Here is a 19,673-nt window from a genome sequence, read left to right as displayed (position 1 = left end):
ATTGTGATGTTTAATACAAATAATAGAATCACGTTGCTGTAAAAGACAATCTTTAATTTACTCTTTCAGTCCAGCGTCTCTTGTTCTTGTTTTTCTTCTTTGTTTTGCCCCGTTTCTTTCAAATGTTCCCTTTTTATCTAATGTTTTGCTGACTTTTTCTTTGGTGAAGAACTGATGATGCACGTCGAAATTACTATGAGTTCCTTTCTCATACCATTACAACAATGATTATATGTTATAATGATATTTGAAAACAAGGCTACATAAAGTGAGATTGCTCTCATATTTCTGTCCAGGGTTGCCAGATTGGCCTTCTTAATGCCAAATTTCGTGAAGCATTTTTTTGAAGCAGTTTGGCCTTAAAAAATTGTATTTGGCCTTTTTTTTATACGGACTAACTAAGAAAGGAACAAGCAGAATGTTATATAGTTCATAAAATTGTGCGGAAATGAAATGACACACACAAGAAATCGTGGAACGTTTTTCATCGTGGACGCCAATTCGACTGGCACCGTCTATTTCCTATGCGTTTTCACAGAGCAATTAATGAGATGTTTAATATGCGTTTTTGTCAGCAACATAAAAGAAAATCATGTTACATCTGTTGAATAAAGTAGCATTCACTTAATGTAACATGTTAATGCAAGAAATGATCCCAACTTTCACAATTATTAATTTAAAAGAAACTAAAAACCAAGTGGTACTGTTCGATTCTTCACAAATTCTTTTCTAATTGCCGCTTTCTTGTTTTCATTAACTATTTTAAATAAATTATTCATTAATCAATTAATTTTGATTAGTCGCACCCATTCGTATTCACACAGACATAATTATATAAATAGAGATTTAAGATTGATAGCAAAAAAAAAAAAAAATATATATATATATATATATATATATATATATATATATATATATATATATATATATATATATATATAGAGAGAGAGAGAGAGAGAGAGAGAGAGAGAGAGAGAGATTACATAGAGAGAGAGAGAGAAAGAAAATTCAATTTTAATTAATCCAAAGTTTCTTTTCGTTTCATTTTTTCTCCCATGGTGCGTTCCGCCTATTTTCTATCGACCCAGTTGTTGTAATTCTAATATGGCCGTCATTGTAATTTCCGACCAAAACATCGTCTTTATTTTCTAAAGAAACAATCTTAAGGTATATATATACATATATTATATAACAATTATTGATTGTTATATAAAGAAATACTTAAGAATAATTCATAAACAAAACTTATATTTTAGCAAATGCTTAACCTTCAACACGAGATAACGACAAGACACGTTACGAAGTTAATTAATTTGGTATGTGTATTTTATGTTACAGCGCTGAAATAATAACGTTATTTAGAAACCCATTCTTAACATGGGAAGGGGGAGGGGTGTTTTGTACCTATTCTGTACTGTAACCTTACGATTGAATAAAAAAATATATCATAAAACTTTAATTAAACTTGGAAATACGATTTAAAAATAGCGCGGATCAGTAAGTGCATTAGCACTGAGGAGTGTTTTTTATACGCTTTAAAAAAAAAAACAAAAAAACTATTCTATATTTTCACCTAACAATTTAATAAACAAAAATATCGTAAAAATTAAATTTAACTTAAAAATACCATTAAAAAAAAAAAGAATAGCTTGGTGCATACGCACCATCATTATTTGTTTAATCGGTTGGTACTTATGCAGCATTAATCGGTTGGTACTTATGCAGCATTAATGCAGCACTTATTGAACCATGCTGAAAGAATAACATTATAGAGGGGATGTTTTATTTATTTATTTATTTATTTACTTTTGTAATCTAACTATTCTGTACTTTCACCTAACAATTTAATGATAATAAAAAAAGAGATATCGTAAAACTTAAATTTAACTTGAAAATACTATTGGTATATAGTTTATCGCCGAAAATGGAGACGCCATTTTTATCGGGCACCTGTCGTCAGAATCAGATGGAAAAATCAATAGGACCGGAGCAATAAGCATGAAATAAATAACAAAAAGAATTAAACTAGATAATTTTTACTTCCGGAAAGCACTAATTACTACGTGCCCCAGCGTAGTATAAACGCCCCCAACCTCCCCATGTTAAGAAGGGCTTTCGAGATGGAGGGGAGGATATTCTCTCGCTGATTCTGACGACAGGTGCCCGAAAAAAAAAAAAAGAAAATTTGATTAACTGCTCTAAAACAATAGAATAGCCTAGAAATGAATGATTTTACATCCAATTTATATGTGAAATTGATCCTCCACTCTAAATTCTAAAATAATTGTTTGTTTTTCAGGAAGTTTACATATTTCTTAAAAAGGTATATTCTCAGTTTGATAGGGGTAGCTGACACTGTTAATCTACAATAATACCCATGATTTTATACATGTAAATTGAATGCGTCTAGTATTTGTAAGAAAATTTATCAAAATTAAAAGTATATAAATGTCCATAGATCTGCAGTTGGATTGACTATGCAAAGAAATTGATAGCGCTGTTAAACCTCAATTGTGCTGTCTAATTATGATCATCATCTTCATCAGGAAATACAAGTTTTTTTTTTTTCTTTTTTTTATGTACAATGATGGTGGTGGTGATGCTTGGCACGTTTTCCTTCAGATGTTGGTGAAGTGTAATGTTTAAATGTCCGATATAGTATGCATTAGTACAATAAGCATTAAAATATATTTAGATTGTATGTATAAGATTCACTCCTAAAATAATTAATTGAAACATTATCAATTTGGGAACACAACCATTACGCATAAGGGTTTCTTATGTGTTATCTTTAGTTTAATTTAGTTTTATGCAAAGAGGGTAAAAAGGTGGAAGTTCTTTGTGAAAATTCAGTTGATTTTTATATTTTAATATAGACATCAATTAATACATCTTCCATAAATTTCAATTTCTTTGGGGTATTTTAGAGTGTTTTATCGGAGCAAAATATGGCACGACTTCCAATTTGAAAATTCAAATATTTCAGATTTTCATTGAATTTGATCCATATTCATTAGAGACCAATTAAGCAAGTTTCTCTGAATTTTAATTTCTTAAAATTTTAGACATCTTCTTGGATCAGAACCATGTAATGGGTTTTAATCAAAATTGGAATAAAGATTCTAGACATAAATTTTAGTATTATATTATATCTTCATTTTAATCTTCATAAAAGAATATGAAAGTGGTGCAAAACTGTTCTATTTAGGAAATTAATTCTTCTTGTATATATACTAGTCTGGGTACCTGGTGTTGCCCGGGTGTTTGGAGGTGTGCGTTGAGCAAAAAGAAAATGAAAAAGTGGTAGTTGGCAGGTAGGCTCAAACCTGTACTGTAAAGGAGGAAAAGAACATGAAAAAAAAATGTGACGTCTTTGCTGTTATGCTCATCACCAAACCGGAAATGACATAGGTTTAAATTAAGGCTAGACAATCAAAAAGAGGGGATGACTCCATGTGGCCATATCACTAGTAAGGGTGCTGGAGGCAAACGTTTCATCTGGGATGAGGTTACCTGCCTGATAGTCAGGGACCCGAACCTTGGATTAATCACTAAGGAGGCTGTCCTATCAGCAGGTGCAAAGTACTGGAGCTGCTGTATTGCCATTTGGTGAATGGATTCTGGACCATGCAGTAGTTTCTGATGGGGCCTCTCACTGCCATACTGGTGGGTAATTGTTACGGCTTTACCTTATCATGTGCTACAAAAAACAAAACAAAAAAACAATTTCCTGTCTTTTTCTCTCTTACTTTCTCTCTGTCCTGCTCTAACCAAAACTGTCGACCTATTCCACAAATCCTAAAACCTCAACATGAAACGTCTCCAGAAAAAAAAACACGTACAAACCTAGAACCCCATCCTCCAATGTAGACCCCTACTACCATATCTCCTTCTTCAACATCGGAGATCTACATTCCAACCTTCTAGAGGTTGAAACCCAATTACAGGAGACAAAACCAAACATATTCTTCCTAAGTGAGACTGGCATAGGGCCGACCATTTCCCTAGATGAGTTATAATTAAAGGATACTCTAACTTAACATCTAAATCTGACCCCCATGATCGCCATGGGCATGGAATATGTGCCTACATTTAAGATAGCTTTTCGTGTCGTTACCATCTGAACTACTGACAGATGAATACACAAGGTTAAAAATTAAATGACTTTGAGCTATTAATGTTTAATTTTGATCATGTACAAGAGTAACAGCAGGACTAATGTTTTATTCAACTTACCCTGCCATGGTCAACTGTTTTTTTTTATTTTCACCACTTAGCAGCAATTTTTACTGGCTAAACACAAAATCGAAATTGTGGTTCAAATATCCTATATATCAAATTTCATCTCTATTGACCAGATATTCAGAGAGGAGTTTAGTAGAGACATTTTGCACACACACCAGCAGGGTCACTTTTATATATATATATATATATATATATATATATATATAGAGAGAGAGAGAGAGAGAGAGAGAGAGAATATTACTGTGTTCTAGAACATTTTCATCTTAAATTCTACTCAATCCTGCAGAATGTAGAAACTATGCATAAATAGAATTCAGTGTAATAGCGAAATCATCTAATAAGAAACCATTAAAAATGAATTAATTAATCCTCGGTTTTAAAAGGAATATGCAAACCATTCATCTAGTCACTCAAATATCTATGACTAAGTATATTAAGAAGTTTATTTCAATAATTTTTAAATAGAAAAAGTAGACTTTTAATATCAATTTCAGAGTGAGAAAAACTCAACTTTATATATATATATATATATATATATATATATAAATATTTATTGAATATATATATACATATATATATATAAAATAAAAAGAAATAATTATTGAATATATATATATATACATATATATATATATACATATACATATATATATATATATATATATATATATACGAGGGGCATGCAATAAGTAATGCCCCTGACCCACTTCCAGTTGTCTAATCTAGCTGAAATTTTGCATGTGCAATGATTTATATCTCTACAGGTTATGTGGCAAATTACAGCTCTGAACTAATTGTGGTTTCTGTTCTACAGGTGTTTGAACTGAGTCAGGTGTGAAATGGAGCCTGTTGAATGTCGAGCAGTGATCCTCCGGTTTTTGTATTTGAAAAGACGCACACCACAGGAGTCTTTTGATGAAATGAAAGAAACTTATGGTGATAATGCCCCATCATATGACCTTGTAAAACGCTGGCATCATGAATTCAAACATGGCCGGAAGTCTGTGGAAACAGCTCCCAGATCTGGTCGCCCCCCCCCTTTCTGCCATTGATGAGGCATCTGTCCGTCAAGTTGAGGCTGCCATTTTGGAAGATCAGTGCATTACTATTCGCCAAATAGCCCAAGATGTCAAGATTAGTATAGAGTCTGTGAAAACTATCATTCATGACCATTTGCATATGCATAAGGTGTCTGCCAGATGGATTCCCAGGTTGCTCACACTATTCCAGAAGCGAAAACACGTCGAGTGCTCGAGGATGAATTTGGAGATGTGCCAATAAGATGAGTCAAAGTTTTTCAAAAGACTGATTACATAGGATGAAACCTGGGTCCATCACTATGATCCAGAGACCAAAGCTCAGTCAATGCAGTGGAAGCACTTGGACTCACCACCTCCAAAGAAGGCAAGGGTGCAGCCCTCCGCTGGCAAGGTCATGTTCACAGTCTTTTGGGACCAGGATGGAGTAGTGATGACAGATTTCCTGGCAAAGGGTACCACAATTATAGGAGCCTATTATGCTTCACTTTTGAGGAAATTAAGGGAAGCTATGAAAATCAAGAGGCAGGGCAAGATCAGCAAAGGTACCCTCCTCCTGCAGGACAACGCCCCGGTCCACAACTCGCATGTCGCCAGATCAGAAGCATGGGCATGTGGTTATGAAATAATACCCCATCCTCCCTACTCTCCTGACCTTGCATCCTCTGACTCTCACCTCTTCCCAGCCATTAAGTTGTTTTTGAAAGAAAAGCGTTTCCCAGATGATGCAGCCTTGATTTCTGAAGTCACGTCGTAGTTGGAGGACCAACCTGGGGTGTTCTACAAAAACGGTCTCCAGAGCTGCATCAAATGATGGGAGAAATGCTGGGTGGTTCCTATGTAGAGAAAGACTAATAACTGTGCCAAGTTTTGTTGCTCTACTGCTATGGGAAGTGGGTCAGGAGCATTACTTATTGCACGCCCCTCGTATATGCACATACATACAAATCATAGATTCTTAACTCAGACAAGAAGCACAAGAAAATAAGATAATAGAATAGCAATAAGAAATAGAAAAACTAAAATCAAAAGTGAAATTAATGTAGGTAGATCGAAATCCCGGTCAAAAGATATAGTAGGGAGATCAGAGTGCTGATAAGTTAATGAGTAGACAAAACAAGGGGAAAATATTTGCTTAGTACAATCATGCAAAATCAAGCTGATATTCAAAATATATTTGCATCATAGTTTTTGTATGGTTTCAGTACATGGTGTACTTCCTTCAGTATGAAATACACAAAGTATATCGTTTTAAAAGCTGTATTGAAAAATCAATACGTTTGGCAATCCTTCTTATGTCATTACAAATCAATCATTTTGATCTTTGGTTTTATACCTTTCATTACTTACAATCTGTTCACATGTTTTAATGTTAGTATAAAGTACCATATGCGGCAACTTTTGATTGGTGATATAAAAGTCCTTCTTGAAAATGTAGTTGCCATTTGGCTAAAACAGAAATTGTCTTTTGAAATAAAATATGATTTTGCTTTTCCAATTAAGGTAATTTCTTGTGTTAAGTGATAAACTTGCATGACAACCTGACAAGTTATGAAATTTGTTTTTAAAAAGGTTTTTGTTTCTTAACTGATTATTTCTATATAAATTTTTCTGTCTTTCTTTAAAACAAAAACATAAAAAACAATTTATCCTATAAACGCTAAAATACTTTATTATTTTGAATGTCTGCAATTAGATGTGTTTGCATACATAATGTCTGATTGAAGATCTGCCACTTCATTTGTTTTTCAACTTCATAACTAACATTAATTTAATACAAAAAATTATATAGAAAAGCCAACCTGCTTTTGTCTGGTATTATTTTATTTTCTCTTTTATTATTTCTTTATGCAAAAAAACAAATGCACACACACACACACACACACGCACACACACACACACATATATAATAAACAACAGAAACACATGCATAAAAAATATAACAAATGCACAAAAACAACAAATACAGAAAAATACACAAAATATAACATGCATAAAACAACAACAAATACACAAATAACACAACACATATAAAAACATAACAAATACACAAAACAACAACAACATACAAAAATATGACAAATACACAAAAAGCAACAAATTCAGAACAAATACACAAAAGCATAATACAACACATACAAAAAACAAAAACATAACAAATACACTAAAACATAAATACACAAAAAACATAACATATACATGAAACAACAATTATGTTACTTAGCAGAAGTATGAATAAACCAGAGAAAATTTCAGAAAACTATGTAGTCAATGTAAAAAGGTTGTCGTCTAAAAGCAATTAATAAAAATGCATCTGAGATTTTTCATAAAATGTAAGTTTCATTTGAATAAAGTTGTATAAGCCAAAAAAGTAATCTCCCTTAGTACTTTTAACGGTTCTTATACAGAATTCAACTTAATTTAAAAAAGCAAAAATACAGAAAGATCGTATCTGTCATGGAACAAAAATATCAGATTAATGAAGTAGTTTGTTTTTTTTTACTAAGAAAATTTTTTGGAAGAAGCAGGGAGGATATTCTTTGCTCTGCCATCTTTAATAAATAAAGTGAGTTACCCTCACTTAACAACCCCTCCAGAAATAGAGATCAAAATCAGCCTTGTAATGGCTATGATTTACTATTAACCACTGGAAATTGTAAAAAAAGCATTTTCTATATAAAAAAAAAAAAAACTACTTGATTAATTTGCATGAATTTTGAAATGTGTTGTTTTCGTTACATCATAAATATTTGTTTGCATTTTTTTTTAATTAGGTTTACAACAATCCTTTTAACAGGGAATTATTTTGTCTGTAGACACCATGTATGAAAGGCAAGTCATGTGACTTGAATGGGTATGGAAATATAAAAGTTTTAGGATATTATCTATTTGCACAACAGATGCTATCTGAATGAAAATATGAATGTTTTTAACAGTAACATATCATCAATGAAAGGGAGAATGTATAACAAATCAATAGTAATGTGGACATTTGCTCCTGATAAGCAGTCCACCATTCGCCCATACATAGAATATTGTCATCACTACTGGGCTGGTCCACCAACCACTAACCTCTCTTTCTTAGACAAGGTCCAAAAAAGAGCCCCTAATCTAATAGTTCCACCACTATCTATCAAGTTCTAATCCCTGACCCATCACTGCAATATTGTACCTCTGTGCTTGTTTTAAAGTACTTTAATGGTATGTACTCCGATGAACTTTCTAAACTGGTGCCCTCTTAATGTAAATATCCCTGACTGATTTGACAATCAGAAAAATTCCACCTCTTCACTGTTGACGTCCCCAAATGCAGAAAGACTTTCTACTTTTAATAGCTTCTTTCCTAGCCTTTGGAATTTTCTCCTTGCTCTCTTTGACTTTATCAATATGCAGAAATTTAAATAGAATGTGAACAAACATCTTTCTTCACAACTCCTCATTTAGAATGCCTTCTATAGATGTGGCCCCTAATTTATAGTAGTCCCTTACATATCAGTGATATGTGCCTTGCTTGGGGCGAATAAAAATTTAGAAGAAAAAAAACATGCACTAATTTTCCAAGAAAGAAAAGGTTAGGTAGAATCAAATATCGATTTTTTTAAATATTAGATGCTTCTTGTCTTAGGTAGAAAATTCAAAACAATTTGTTATAAAATTGAAATTAATGTAAAGTATGCTTTCAGAAATATGTTGATTTAAAATATTTTTCAAATCCCTTTTTGATAAAGTTTGGTGATCTCTAAAATATCTTCTTTTTTTTTTTTCATACAGAATATGATCATGTCCTCTTATCAAGCTGTGTTCTAAGGCAGGAAGACAAATTCCCATTTGCAACATAATCTTCACAAAAGTTTCAAAAGAACTATGGCGATCAAAACACGTGGAAAGAATTTACCAAATTCTGTTGTGGCACGATACAGTGGACATCAACGAAATCTGAAATGCAGCATTTGTAACCGCAGTTTTTATTACAACAAAAATCTGGCCAAGCATATGAAAGTGCACACAAATCTATCTGCAAAATCATGCGATGCAAAGACGCTTGAATCATCTGCAAAAAATTTAAGTTCTTTAAAGAGGGATGGGATGTTGTCAGAAATGCCAGACTTAGAGATTCCAAAGCTCACCAGACCCACCAAATATGAAGCTTTGCTGCCAGTGGTAGTTAAGAAGGCCGATGGTATTGCAAATGAGTCTGAAGAAATTAATGAAGACAAGATGTCTTCTAAGGAAGACCAACTTTCTAGCAGTCAGTTTAAGAACAGCGTTGTGGACAATGAAAACGGATGTCAAAAAGGGCAGTTTCTGAATGATTCCAGCAGCGAAACAAATGTAAAAACACTTCTGGAAATTTCAGAAGGTCAGTCAGTGAGCATGGTTAATATTAAGGCTTCTTCGGCATCAACGATGGTCCCGGCTGAGGAAAATGTTAAAATGGACACATCAGTGAATCTGGAGGTTCCACCACCCTCATTAGAGCCAAGCCCATTATTGTGTGACTTCTGTAACCGCAGTTTCAGCAACCCGGGTAACTTTATGCAACATCGTATCATGCATACTGGAGAAAAACCCTTCAAGTGTTACTATTGCTCATCATCTTTTTTTGAGCATGCACTGTGGAAAAAGCACCTTGCGAGTCATTCAAAATCCAAGGTAAAACAGCAAGGATACATTAAAACTCTTTCCGATGCTTCGTATCCTTCATCTCTTGCAACCTCTCAGCATACAACTGATACAGAAACCGTAGTTATGAAAGTAAATTTGGATCTAAATGGCAAAGCAATTACAAACGATGATACGGTCACTGCAACAGAGATGACGACTGTCCGGCCAGGACGACTTGAGCAACTAATCAAGGCTCTAACCAAGGAAGTGACTCAAAGTTCTGTGGACATCCCAGGCAAAAAGAACCAGGGTGGTCAGTGTGACAGCACTATACCTGTGAAGAATACCATGAAAAATTTAGTGATCCTTCAAGCCAAATCTCTGTCTGCACGTGGTACTAATTGTAAAAAGGAGACCTCAGATAAAACTCTGCTTTCACCAACGCAATACCAGTGCCACTTCTGCCCTCGGAGTTTTCCTCGTGCTCGCCATTTGACAAACCATGAGAAGATCCACATGAGAGGAAAACAGTATGTTTCCCATAAAAGTTCCCCTGCAAATGGCGTTGTATCACAGATAACACTAGAATCTACTCGTGATGCAAAACCCGTACTACTTTCCAGAGAAAAATCTGTCATGGAGTCTTTTATGAAGACAACAGATAATGTAGTTGAAGTCATTACTTCAAACAAAAGGCAAACTCTCAGGGAAGTCTTTGACCGATTCCATCCTGGGGTCACGTTGCTGCAGACTGGACAGCAGTGGACATGTGATGTTTGCAACAAAAAGTGCACCAGTGAAAGCCATTTGCGGCAGCACAAGAAAATCCATGTGAAACCTGGTGGGGATCAGTGCTCGACCCTTATAGTTCATCAATCGCCAAAATCCTGTACAGAGTTGTCTGGTCAACAAGAAACAACGGATGATGATCCAGCGATGAACCCAACCATTTTTCAAAGCACACATGAAAACACAAAGGGAACATTTGTTGCCCATGATAATGCTAACTACATTTGTAGAAACAGATTGAATTCTGTTTCCACTACAAACAGGGATCATGGTTTACCAACAGACATCTTATGCACAACTCATGACAAAAAAGACTATCCACAAATATTGAAATATTTGAACAAGTCAGAGATTTTAACAGCAGGAAATGACTTGAAAAAAAGCATTGACAAATCTCATCGAATAAAACACTCTAGAAAATATAACAAATCCTGGTTTTATGTATCAAAATTAAAACTAACAAAAGCAGTTCAATCATCTCCAAAGTTTCCGTTCTTCTGTAAAATATGCAGAAAAAAATTTTCCAACAAACCATTCTTCCTGCGACACAGACAGCAGCATCCTACCTCCAAACTTAATACGTTTAAACCAACCAGCCAATGCAAATACTCTTTGCGATGGAATGAGTGGCTGGCAGCTCATCCTAGACACATCTATACGTGTTCACATTGTGATAAAACACTTAAAAGTTACGGGAGATTTTGCATCCATCAAAGATCTCACAGAAGAGAATTCTTTGTTTGTAAGCAGTGTAATCTTAAGTTCTGCCTGAAAAACTCTTTGAAATACCATTCTTTGAAATGTGGCAAGGATTCTTTACATAGGTTGTTGGATTGTAGTTCTGTCACATTCTCTGACCCTCCTGATCAAGATGTTATCGGATCCCTTATTGAAAAAGTAGAATTTGTACCAATTGAAAAGTTGGGACAAACGACTGAGTCTGAGGCACATAACATAAAATGGCAATGCCACATGTGTGAACATTGTTTCGATCAGGCATCACAGTTATTCCAGCATTACCGGACTAATCACACTGAGTTTTTGGGACCTTTTTCTTGTCCATTCTGTAAGCAGTTTTGCCAGAATACCGAAGAGGTGCTTCACCATTTATTTTCACATAGCAATGCAAATGGCAACACCAAAGTGAACCAAATCGACAATATTCCAAACTCTCAAATTACCACAGAAAATTTATCATCTAACTTACATTCTAATATAATTTTCGATGTTTCTGAGAAGAGTCTTCAAAGTTCGGAAGATTTGAAAATTCTTCCGCAATTACAATCGGCTAAAAATTTACTTTTAATGTCTTCTAATGATGATTACGCCAGTGTTGCCGTCGAAGACCAGTCTACTTTAAATGACAGGATATTATTTCCACAAGTGAACAATGAGGGACCGCATTTACAAGTGCTGCAAAACGTGGGAAAACTGTGCGAGCGTGAATTTTGCAGTAAGAATATTGATCATGTTGACAAGTTACAAGGTTACTCTCACCCCCGTACAAATGAAAGCTCTTACAAATGCACTCACTGTGACAAGTCCTTTTCCCGAATAGATGTCTACAAGAGGCATGCACAGCAGATGCACCGTCTCTCTTATCAGTGCAAAGTATGCAGCAGATGCTATGAATCCTCTAGTGACCTTGCGCAGCATCAGAATGAGAGCAGTCATTGCCCAAACACTGAATGCGATTTACTACCGGCAAAACGTCCATCATCACCTTACACATATAAATGCACTATCTGCCAGAAAGTCATCCGCAACCTCAAAATCCATATGCGTATTCACGACCCTAACCCAGACACGGTATACAGATGCAATGTCTGCCCTAAGACGTTCTTACAGTCTGGCAACCTCAAACAGCATCTGATGATGCACAGCGGAGAACGACCACTGCGCTGCGAATTTTGTGACAAGGGATTCATTCACTCAAGCCATTTGAAACGACATAGACTGACACACACGGGTGAACGTCCTCACAAGTGTGAATACTGTCCAAGGAGCTTTGCAGAACGTGCAAAACTACGTATGCACCTACGGACGCATACAAAGGAAAAACCATACGCCTGCAATTATAAAGATTGTGGAAAGTCTTTCTCATTAAAATCATTACTCGATGTACACCAGCTCCTGCATACTGGGAAACGCCCGCATTCGTGTGACGATTGCAACCGCTCTTTCACCCAACGGTGCAACTTGATAGCCCACCGTCGCATACACACTGGTGAAAGGCCATTTAAATGTAAAATCTGTCAATATACTTTTCGTAATTCGAGCAACCTTAAGGACCACGAACGACTTCACAGCAACGACAGACCTTTCAAGTGCCACTTGTGTAGCAAGCTGTTTAAACGTTCAGATTATCTGGGGAAACATCTTCTTATTCATTCTAATGAACGTGCAGTTAGAAATAGGAGTAAGGGTAAAAGTAGTAACCAGCATGCAGGAGGGCAGTCGGAAACACTAACAGTTAACGATGAATCACCAAAAGAGAGTTATCTCCCTTCTGGGAACACAGCAAAACTAACCTGCAACTCTTCCCTTCCAGAGGTAAAGAAAAATGCTCAATTACATTCTTCTTATGCAGGTACTTTGAAAGAAAATATTGGTTTCGACCAACTGATAAAGACGTTTTCTCAAGAAGTTGCTGAAACGCCTGTCGACCATATGTCTGTGCCAGTTCTTGATGACCACTCTGATTGTGGCACGGTAGAGAATGTGATAGAGATCTACACTGAACAGGACTCTGCTATTGTTCAAATGAGCGAGGATAACATATCGGAACTGACCAATCCGATGGTCATACCTCAGATCGTGTCCAGTGGCCAAGCAAGTGGTCAGGACAGTCTGGAGAGATACAACATCCAATGTCATTTGTGTTCAAAAAGTTTTGACAATACACAGATGCTGGAAAGTCATATAAAATTGCACACCCAAGAAAAAGGAGATAAGCAAACAGATATAATTCAGCAGGAACAGACAGAGAAAACTTCACAGAAGAGCGCAGTCATTGTAGAAAACCAAAAAGAGGTGGAATTAGATACGAAAAAGGCATTAAGTGATTGCCATGTTGCGACTGCAGAACGGCTTACATGCTCACCAGTTTCTGAGGAACAGAGTGATATTTCCCATGAAATCCTGACTCATCTGAGTGAACTGATGTACTACTTGGCTGATTATTTAAAGGGAGATTTGGAATTCCAACTGATCGGGAATGGACGAAGCTTGTACTTAAACTCTATTCGCCAGACACTGAAACCCATGGAAGGTGACAAACTTAATCTGGATGCTAAGCTCAATGCTACCATCGTCACCATTATTGAATTTCAAACGCAACCCGAGGAGCAATATTTGCCGGTTGTTGAGAGTGGCTCATATGGATGTCACCTGTGTTTGTTTCATTCGCTGACTGTTACCACCTTCGCTGAGCATATCTGCAAACACCTGTCAGAATTGGGATGGACCTCTGCAGAGTCTCTTGTGATAGAAACTGATTCTTTGGCAAATGCTAAGAAATTATCAGAGGTGAAAAATGCAATGGATCAAAATGGTACTTCACCTTCTAAAAATGCTATTTTGTCTACGAATTGTAATGTTAATCCGCTGCTTGACCAACACTTCAGTCCAGCTTCCCAACTTGGGACTCATGATTCAAAACAGAATGTTGTTACACTTATGACAACGGATGATGATGACCATATATCGAGTGACACAAACAATATAGTTAATACTTCTCCTCGACAGGAAATCCACCATGTTGGAAATGGCAACAATTGCCATGTTAAAACACAATCAGCACCATCTTCATCTGAAGATTCCTTAAAAGACTTTGTTGAAAAAACTAATTTAAAAGCAACTGAACAGACAGACAAACTTGCTAACTTGATGACCCACCTCCTTCAAGAACCAGATGATGATACACTTGGTTCTAAGGAGAAATTTCCTTCTGCAGTTAAAACTGAAAAATTCTCCTCTACAGAACAGAAAAACATGTGCCAAATAGACACGACTCTGCAGTCTAATAAAAACGATAACATCAAAAAGACGCTATCTTTATGTTCTTCCCAAAGTATGGATTCTTCAAATACTTTCGAGATCCGCCTTGAATGTAAACCTGGAGAGAAACCCTTCAAGTGTGGAGTATGTAACAAAACATTCAAGAAACTGAAGTATGTCAAAGACCACCTTAAACTGCACGTCGGAAAGACGTCGTTGGCCTGCGAGAAATGCGGTAAAGTTTTCCGACGCGCCTATAATCTTAAAAAACATTACAAAATCCACCAGGTAACACAGAACGACGATGACAACCAAACTACTACAAGCGATTTAAATGCAACAATGACAAACAACAACCAAAATAAATCATATGGGCTCAACAGTGAACCAAAGAAAAGTTACGATACTATTGATGATGAAAAAGCCTCGGAAACGTTCACTTGCGATATCTGTTTGAAGACGTTCCAGCTGCAAGTATATCTGAAGCAACACTTGAAGACACACTCATCCGATAAGCCGTATGCGTGTGATCATTGCGAGATGGCGTTCTCGCAACGTGCTTACCTCGTTAAACACAGACGTGTACACACAGGCGAAAGGCCTTACAAGTGCGGCTATTGCGCGAAGGGTTTCTCACGGTCGGAACTGCTGACGAGACACACACGCACTCACACAAAAGAGAGGCCCTACAGCTGCCCGCATTGCTCACAAGCGTTTGCACTTTACAACACACTGAAGAGACATCTGCGCACGCACACTGGGCAGAAGCCATTTGAGTGCTCCGTGTGCAACCAGGCTTTCACGCAACGCGGCAACCTTTCGATCCACATGAGGCTCCACACTGGTGAGCGTCCGTTCAAGTGCGACAAGTGCCAGAATCGGTTCATCCATTCCAGCAATCTTAAGAAACATCTTAAGAGTTGTAAACAGGATATTTAAAAACATTTTGTTCTTATTTAAGAATTCAACCTAAAAAAATAAAAACTCCCAAAAAACAGAAAATCTTTGATGCATGCACCAGTCATGAAATGAAAATATCATATTCCAAAAATCATGTAAATTGATAAGATTTATATGAGTAAGCAAAATGGGACTGTCTTGCATCACTAATTTGAAAAAAAAAAATAAGCAAGGGCAGATAAGTTCATAATAATTCAAACTTGCTAGATCAGCCTTGTAATGCTACCGATTTCGCATTAATCACTTTAAATCATTTAAAAATGATTTTCTTTATAAAAAAGAACTACTTGATCAATTTATATGATTTTTGGAATATGGTATTTCTGTTCCGCAACAGGTATGTGCATTTTTCTGTAGTTTTATTTTTTTAATTAGGTTGAATTCTAAATAAGTACAAAACATTATTGTTTTTCTCAATTTTTTATTTTTTTTCTAGAATAGGGATATAAAAAAGTAACAAGAGTTATTGGCAGTTATAGACAGCATTCTCTCCTTTCTTCTATTCATTTAACATCAAATTTCTCTTGTCTAGGTGTCAAAAAACATTGTGATATTTAGCTGGAAGGCAATCTGGTCAGTGCATTTCTTACTCTACAATTCACAACACCATTGATATTTTTGTTAACGGCCCCGCAGCTTAGTTTGCTATGTATTATTTTTATATGCAGCAACATTTTCTCAAGGAATTTGTTTGCTTTTTTTATTATTATAGAAATCGCTCCACACAAGGTATGAAGCCACTTGATGTAAAAAAAAAATAAAAACTATATTATTCCAAGGTCAACGATAAAGGAGGAATCCTGAACAAGTACTGAACAGAACGTGAGAGGGTTGCAAAGAAAGTGGGACATTGCTTCGTTCAAACCAATTTCACTAGATGGCGCTTACTCTGTTCAGACTAACAGATTTTGCATTCGTCGTCTGATGTCACTTTTGCTAAGTTTATGTTACCATGCCAACTAATTGCACAGAGTTAACTGCCTGGATCCTGCTGTAAATTAGTGTTATTTCTGTGATATACAATCAATCTTTTCTTACTGTTCAAATATTTTTACATCTCTTTTTCATGTTATCCTGAAAGTGGTAGTAACTATTAAGATCCTACCTATGGGTAACATACACTATATCCCGGGTATGTTTATAAAACTACATCCAATGGTATACACATATATATAATACATCATGAATAACTAATTAAAGCAAATGCAATAAATACATATCTAGCATATAAAGTTATCTTGTCAGTTTTTCAAGTCTTTAAGCTGAAAAATCAAACTTTGTTTCTGAAAACTAATTTTTATTTGTTATTGTTGTACTATGTTATTAACAATATAATAACATATACTTCGCTACAATTTGTTTAAAAATGACTTAGCCTGTCTGAGATGATTGATAATATGAAACGTTTTAATTTCAAATAATCAGCAAAAATCAAAAATGAGTATGAGTAATAAATCATTTAAATTGTAAAATAAGAGTTATCTACCTTACAACTAAAATTTTATTTTATTTTCTGTATAAATTTTAAAATTAAAAGCTAAAATGATTTTACTGCATGCTGAGTATTGTTGGGTATGTACAGTTAGTTTGAAGGTATTTAAGAACTCAAAGTATAGAAACTTTTGCCAAAATGACAATACAGAATGAAAAGGGTTGATATGCCATAATGAAACAACAAAAACAACTTTCTGCAGGCATAAGAAAGGAGTAATAAATTGATACATGATTGACATTTGTTTTTTTTTTCTTTTCTTTCTTTTTTTTTCAAAAAGTATACTTGTACAGTTTAATCAAGACATTAAAAATGAAAATATTAAAAAAGTTATATTGTATATACCCGTTATGAAATGAAGTTTTCATACAAAAAAATTTCACTTAATTTGATCAAGTAGTTTGTTTTTTCTTTACAGCGGAAAAACAATTTTTTATGACAACCAGCTGAAGGTAGCCATGTTTGAATTTTTAGATCTTAGGAAAGGAAGGGGGCACCACGGGGAGATAACTCGGTCTAAAGCGTCAATACTCCCTCCCCATCTTAAATAATAACTTTTCTTCCTTCCTTGTGGTCTAAAAATCGAAACATGGCTACTTTTTGCTCAGTGTCATAAATTGTTTTTCCATTGTAAAAAAAAAATAAAAAGACTACTTGATCAAATTAAGTGAAATTTTTTCGGAGAACTTCATTCCATAACGGATACGTACACTATAACTATTTTTTCCAATCTTTTCATTTTTTAATGTCTTGATTAAACTGTACAAGTACCCAAAGTATTATTATTATTATTATTATTATCTATATAATATTTTGTGTGTTCTTTCCTTAGTTAGTCTGTACATTATGCTTTGAGAAAAGGCCAAATACAATTTTGGAAGGCCAAACTGCTTCAAAAAGTGCCAAATTCGTGAAATTTGGCTTTAAAAAGGCCACTCTGGCAATAAGAGTGACCTCCCTGTGATGTAGCCTCGTTTTCATCATTATAATAATATATGATCATGGTTGTTATGGTGTGTGAAAGAAACTCGTAATTTTGATGTGCAGCGGCTCTTCACTGAAGATAGAAGTTAACAAAACATTCTGTAAAAAAGGGAATATTTAAAAGAAACAGGGCAAAACAAAAACATTGTCTGTCAAGAGGTGCTATACTGAAGGAGTAAATTAAAGATTGTCTCTTAGAACGTGATTTTATTATTTATATTGAACTATGTAGCACAATATTACTTTCTCAATATTTATTAGTACTTATCAATTTATTTCATTTGGATTAGTTCTATATTCAAAATACAATGGACACCATTTTCATATAAATATTATTAAACTCATATTTGCTGCATCTTATTGGTTTTTCTGTCAAAAAAAAAAAAATTGTGCTAGCCAGAAAAATATGAACTTTATCAAAACATATTTGTTGATTAAATATATTTATCTTTCTGTGGAATTTCCACGGGTCCTACTAGTTTTGAATATTAATATGCAATTCTTTTTTTCTGTTCTTATTTCATTGAGGCAGTTCCTGTTAAAGCACTTACCTGAACAACAGTCAAACCCCGTTTCAAAGTAAATGCACACTCGTAATCATACCATACGAGTATTTATTTGTAGAAATCACAATTATGCTTACAGATGATGCAAATAATTGATAGCAAATTTTCTGTTTAATATACCTTAATTCAAGATGGCTGCCAAAACTCCAGCCTCTGTTGCATCATAGTGCTTGTTTCGTAAGTACTCCACGTGATGAACTCATTGCACTTGTAAACAGCAAAATCACACTGCTTCATTATAGAGAATCCTAAATCTACTTCAGACCACTTGTCTTTGAAATTCCCTCCCTTTTTCCTGTTTCTCCGACCGTACAAACATGTATAAATTTAAATATAATGTAAAAAACATCTGGCAGCCCAACTCTCCATCCAAGTTGCCCTCTATAAATTCAATATTTATAATATCTCTTTAGCAACTTCAGTTTCTATATGCCTTGTTTGAGGCGAACAAGTGTTAAAAAATTACAAAAAAAAATAACATTTTTAAAGATTCAATTAGACTTTATTTAATGAAATCAAACAGACATTCCCGACCACTATCTCAGGTTAAAGATTAATATTATGCAGAATGAAAAACATTCAATTTTCATTGGGTTAGGATTGTTTTTTATCTTTATTATGGTTTTGGCTTAGGTTTATTTCAGTTGAAAACTCTTTGTTACTAATCGAAGCAATTTTTAAAATTTAATGTTTGCATTATATATTTTTTTAGGTTACATATTCATAAAAATACCTATCATATAATCATGTTTATTTATTTTCTTTTTCGAATAACTTGGCTAACAGATAAACACATGCTGTGAAAAACATAACCTCCTTGGCAGAGGTGATTATAAAGGCTATGACAAGAGAATATTCTTATCATTGTTTTAACTCTTGAGTATATTACCGACACAGTTAATCAATCGAGAACCACATTACTCTATCTAAAAACATAAGATATAAATGATATATACTCAAGAGTAAAAATAATGAAAAGAATATTTTCTTGTCATA

General features: G+C 34.7%; 1 protein-coding gene across 2 annotated transcripts; it reads left to right on the top strand.

Moving 5' to 3' along the window:
- Nucleotides 1-1,081: 1,081 nt before the first annotated feature.
- LOC145277750 (uncharacterized) lies at nt 1,082-17,365 on the top strand. 2 transcript variants are annotated; one of them, XM_080129467.1, is made up of 2 exons: nt 1,082-1,167; nt 9,054-17,365. In XM_080129467.1, the coding sequence occupies exon 2, from the start codon at nt 9,147-9,149 to the stop codon at nt 15,612-15,614; it is 6,468 nt and encodes a 2,155-aa protein (XP_079985593.1). In that variant the 5' UTR covers nt 1,082-1,167; nt 9,054-9,146; the 3' UTR covers nt 15,615-17,365. The 2 variants fall into 2 exon arrangements, with proteins under 2 accessions (XP_079985593.1, XP_079985594.1); XM_080129468.1 differs by lacking the exon at nt 1,082-1,167 and adding an exon at nt 1,192-1,316.
- The last annotated feature ends 2,308 nt before the right edge of the window (nt 17,366-19,673 follow it).

This window comes from Euprymna scolopes, chromosome 6 (genome assembly GCF_053919585.1).
Source record: "Euprymna scolopes isolate OS-2025 chromosome 6, ASM5391958v1, whole genome shotgun sequence".
Classification (NCBI taxonomy): Eukaryota; Metazoa; Mollusca; class Cephalopoda; order Sepiida; family Sepiolidae; genus Euprymna; species Euprymna scolopes.
The sequence above is the reverse complement of the archived record's forward strand: the minus strand, read 5'-3'. Positions and strand labels throughout refer to the sequence as shown.

Bases quoted from the DNA above. Each gene is read 5' to 3' on its own strand.
- LOC145277750 (XM_080129467.1), top strand. From the start codon at position 9,147: ATGGCGATCAAAACACGTGGAAAGAATTTACCAAATTCTGTTGTGGCA.